Source organism: Platichthys flesus, chromosome 1 (genome assembly GCF_949316205.1).
Source record: "Platichthys flesus chromosome 1, fPlaFle2.1, whole genome shotgun sequence".
NCBI classification, from domain to species: Eukaryota; Metazoa; Chordata; class Actinopteri; order Pleuronectiformes; family Pleuronectidae; genus Platichthys; species Platichthys flesus.
Window position 1 is genome coordinate 24673633 of NC_084945.1, and position 3950 is coordinate 24677582.

Sequence of the window (3950 nt, forward strand, 5' to 3'; positions counted from 1 at the left end):
AAATCAGTAGAAACAGGGAATATTAACACAAATCTTTCATGTTATTAAATTAGTTATATTAACTAGGGACATACAAATTGTTTAACTCTGATAAAAACAAGTGAAGGGGAATTCTAAATTCTTTATTTACAACAGTGAACTATTAATATGTATAATATGAATAGTTGCAAACGATGCAACTGAAAGCTTCAACCACACAAAGCAAGTCAATTCATTCTCTTGGGTATGACTACTCAGATGCTGTTAGATTAACAATTAGTCTTAATATGTTACCACACTAGGAGCAACTAAATTACATTAGATTACATTTCATTTAGCTGACGAAAAAGCGCATTCAACCCCGAGGGTACATACCAAGGACGACAAGAATCAAGAAAGTATAATTTTTTTTTTTATTCAAGGTATGTTTTTAGTTTTCGGCTGAAGATGTGTAAACTTTCTGATGTCCGGATGTCAATGGGGAGCTCATTCAACCAGCTTTCTCTCCTGTATGTCTTCTCTTATGTATATTCAGCGTGTTTTTTTGAATAAATGCTTTACCACACAAGGAGCAACTAAATGGTTTCTCTCCTGTATGAATCCTCATATGTACAGTTAGATTGCTTTTGTGGCGAAATCTTTCACCACACTCGGAGCAACTAAAGGGTTTCTTTCCTGTATGAATCCTCATATGTACAGTTAGATCGCCCTTGTGGCGAAATCTTTTACCACACTCTGTGCAACTAAATGGTTTCTCTCCTGTATGAATCCTCATATGTACAGTTAGATCGCCCTTGTGGTGAAATCTTTTACCACACTCTGTGCAACTAAATGGTTTCTCTCCTGTATGAATCCTCATATGTACAGTTAGATCGCTCTTTTGATTAAATATTTTAACACACTCTGAGCAACTAAACGGTTTCTCTCCTGTATGAATCCTCATATGTATAGTTAGAATGCACTTTTGATTAAATATTTTACCACACTCTGAACAACTAAATGCTTTCTTACCAGTTTTACATGTCATATCACTTAGAGGCTGTTTGTTATTTTTTGTATTTAAACCAGACTGAGGTTCCCTAGTCTGCATCCTATCATCTTCAGTCTTTTCCTCAGTACCTTGTTGTAAATGTCCATCAGGACCTGAGATCCTGGCTGGTTCTTGTTCTCCACAGTCCACTCTGTTCTCCTCAGTCTGATTCTGATGAAACTGTGACAACTGAGGTTTCTCTTCATCTGCTTCACTTTTCACACTGACAGCATTCAATGTGAACTTGATATCAGCCTGCTCAAGTTGTTGAAGCTGCTCTCCCTCCTGATTGGTCCACAGTTCCTCCTGTTCCTCTTTAATGCGGGGGGGCTCTGGGTGCTCCTGGTCAACAAGGGGGCTCCACTGCTGCTGCTCAGGGGGAACCTCTTCTTTATTCACCATCAGTTGCTGTATGTCTGCAGGACACACTGAAACACAAATACACACGTTTAGCTTTTCAGAGTTTCCTGAAGTGTTTTTTATATTGAGGACGATAAACAGATGCCAGCAGAGCGAGTGGAAGTTAGTAAATTGGTTAAGCTGTTGTCTGCACAGACTCATTCATAACAGCATCAAATCCTCCTCATTATTCAGGTGAAGGTAGACAGAGTCAGGAAGTGACGTATTAACTCTGCTGCGGAGATCATGTGATCATGTTTTACATCACCCTGAAACCCTGATTGGAATACCTGGGATTATCTTAACTGCACAACTCCAGTGACTGTCCATGTTGTAAACAAGTTTTAGCATTTAAATAAAACCCAGATTATCCAGTTCAGAAAAAGTGTTGCTATGACATACAGGGATTTTAGTCATCCATGTGTCACAGCAATCGTTTGAAATCAAGCAAATAGGGTCTATGTGATGTAGAACTTATACTCATTTTAAATTAATTTCTAACAGCATATTGCAGATGATTATCAAGGACATGTGACCCCTGGCTGCAGTTAAGGGTCAAAGCTCATTGTCTCTACACATTTCATCAACTTAACCAACCAGACACCGTTTTAACCGTATCATGCCCTTTAAGGCGTGTTAGTTTGATCAACTCGTGTTAGCAGAGATGATGCTAGCTATCGTTAGCCTGTGAGCGGATCCTCCAGGGACTGACCAACTCTGTGCAGCCGGAGTTCGGGCGTCATCACGGCATCGAGCAGCCTCCTCTGACGGTAGATCTCCCGCTCCGACCGCTCTGAACGCTCAATTCTGTGTTCATACACAGCCACGATTTCCTCAAACAACGTGACGATCTCCTTTGCCGCCGCCATTAGCCTCTCGGTTAGCATCGCTCTCAGCGCCGGGAATTGAGCCGTTTCTCCTCCTTTCTCCACCTGCAGCAGAAAGTCTTCAGCGGCGGCGATGATCCGCTCACGTACCGACACCCGCAGCACCTCTATGCCGAACATGTTGCTCCTCTTTGCGCACTTTGAGTCTCGGAGCGAACAAAGCGAGCAAGTGGCTGGTAAACAGAGACACCGAGCTCACAGCCAACAGCGAAGCCTGCTGGAATGGAGGACGATGAGGAAACGAAAGTACTTTTACAGTCCCTGACAAAAGTGTTGTCACTTATCCATTTTGTAGAAACAACAGCTTATAACCTAACTTTTAATTAATCCATTTCCTTTAGAAATGGCTCATATGAAATATAAAATACTAAAATAAATTTGCTTCACTGAAGAAAGATTGATCATTAAATGAACACAGAAAGGTCAGATTTTGGCAAGACAAAAGTTTTGTCACCTACAGAGAGTATTGTGAAAATTGAACAAATAATTTACTTGTATGACTTCCATGAGCTTGAAGGACTGCATCCATGCGGTTCGACAATGATTCATACAATTTATTGATGAAGTCATCAGGAATAGCAAAGGAAGCAGTCTTACATGCCTCCCAGAGTTCATCAAGATTCTTTGGTTTCGTCTTCCATGCTTCCTCTTTCGTTCTACCCCAGACATGCTCAATGATGTTCATGTCTGGTGACTGGGCTGGCCAGTCCTGGAGCACCTTGATCTTCTTCGCCTTGAGGAACTTTGATGTAGAGATGGAAGTATGCGATGGAGCACCATTCTGCTGCAAAATTTGACCCCTTTTATAGTTGGGAATGTAAGAGGTAGCTAATACTTCTTGATATTTTAGACTATTGATATTGCCTTCCACCCTGCAAATCTTTCGCACACCCCCAGTTGGATGTAGAAAAGTAGAAAACATGGAGGACGAAACTGGACTTAATTGTAAATATATGAATAAATATATCAATAAATAAATGCATACTTTAATGCATAAATAAATGATTAAAAAACTGAGAAAAGAAAGAAAGAAATAACTTAAAAAATAAATTATTATTTACACATATATTTATTTCTGTATTTCTGTGTCCGTGTGCTAATAATAAAGCTGGTTCTAGCCTCCTGACTGTGAGTGTCTCGTCTCATGTTGTACTCAGCACAACATGATGACAAATCTATTTTCATGATGTTTAATGTGGCATCATAAACTGTGAAGCGAATCCAACAAACACTATGTTACTTCATGTACTGATCAGGTCATCTACAGTTAGATTCTGTGATTGAGTGATTGGGGATCCCACCCATACACACTCAACCAAACACACTCAGCTGTCAATCATGACGTCTCAGCCGGTTTTTATATCCCACCCTCTGGAACTGCATCTCCACCGAAATCTGCAACGTTGTGTCTCTGGACAGCTTCAAGGAGCTCTTCAAACACCTGTTCAGGATACAGGATAGAAATAAACATCAGTAAATGCAGAGGGGAGCACTAACTGAACCTCTGGCCTCAGTTAGTGCTCCACTCTGCATTAACTGATGATCTTTTGTTTTCTCTCTTGTCCCCACAGACACATGTAAAGTGACCTTGGGTCTCTTGAAAGGCACTTTATAGAATAAAGCTATTATTATCAAATAACGAATTAAAAAATCAA

At 40.3% G+C, this 3950-nt stretch overlaps 1 protein-coding gene across 1 annotated transcript; it reads right to left on the reverse strand.

Moving 5' to 3' along the window:
• Positions 1-2507, reverse strand: LOC133955142 (gastrula zinc finger protein XlCGF57.1-like). The gene is made up of 2 exons (XM_062389829.1): positions 2121-2507; positions 1-1437 (listed from the first exon to the last, which is right to left on the reverse strand). The coding sequence occupies exons 1-2, from the start codon at positions 2413-2415 to the stop codon at positions 470-472; spliced, it is 1263 nt and encodes a 420-aa protein (XP_062245813.1). The 5' UTR covers positions 2416-2507; the 3' UTR covers positions 1-469.
• Between the last annotated feature and the right edge of the window lie 1443 nt (positions 2508-3950).

What these genes read in the sequence shown, in the direction of transcription:
- LOC133955142 (XM_062389829.1), bottom strand. Translation starts at nt 2,415, where the DNA reads ATGTTCGGCATAGAGGTGCTGCGGGTGTCGGTACGTGAGCGGATCATC. An exon ending in ACTCCGGCTGCACAGAGTTG is followed by an intron (nt 1,438 to 2,120) that starts GTCAGTCCCTGG and finishes TTTGTGTTTCAG; the next exon opens with TGTGTCCTGCAGACATACAG.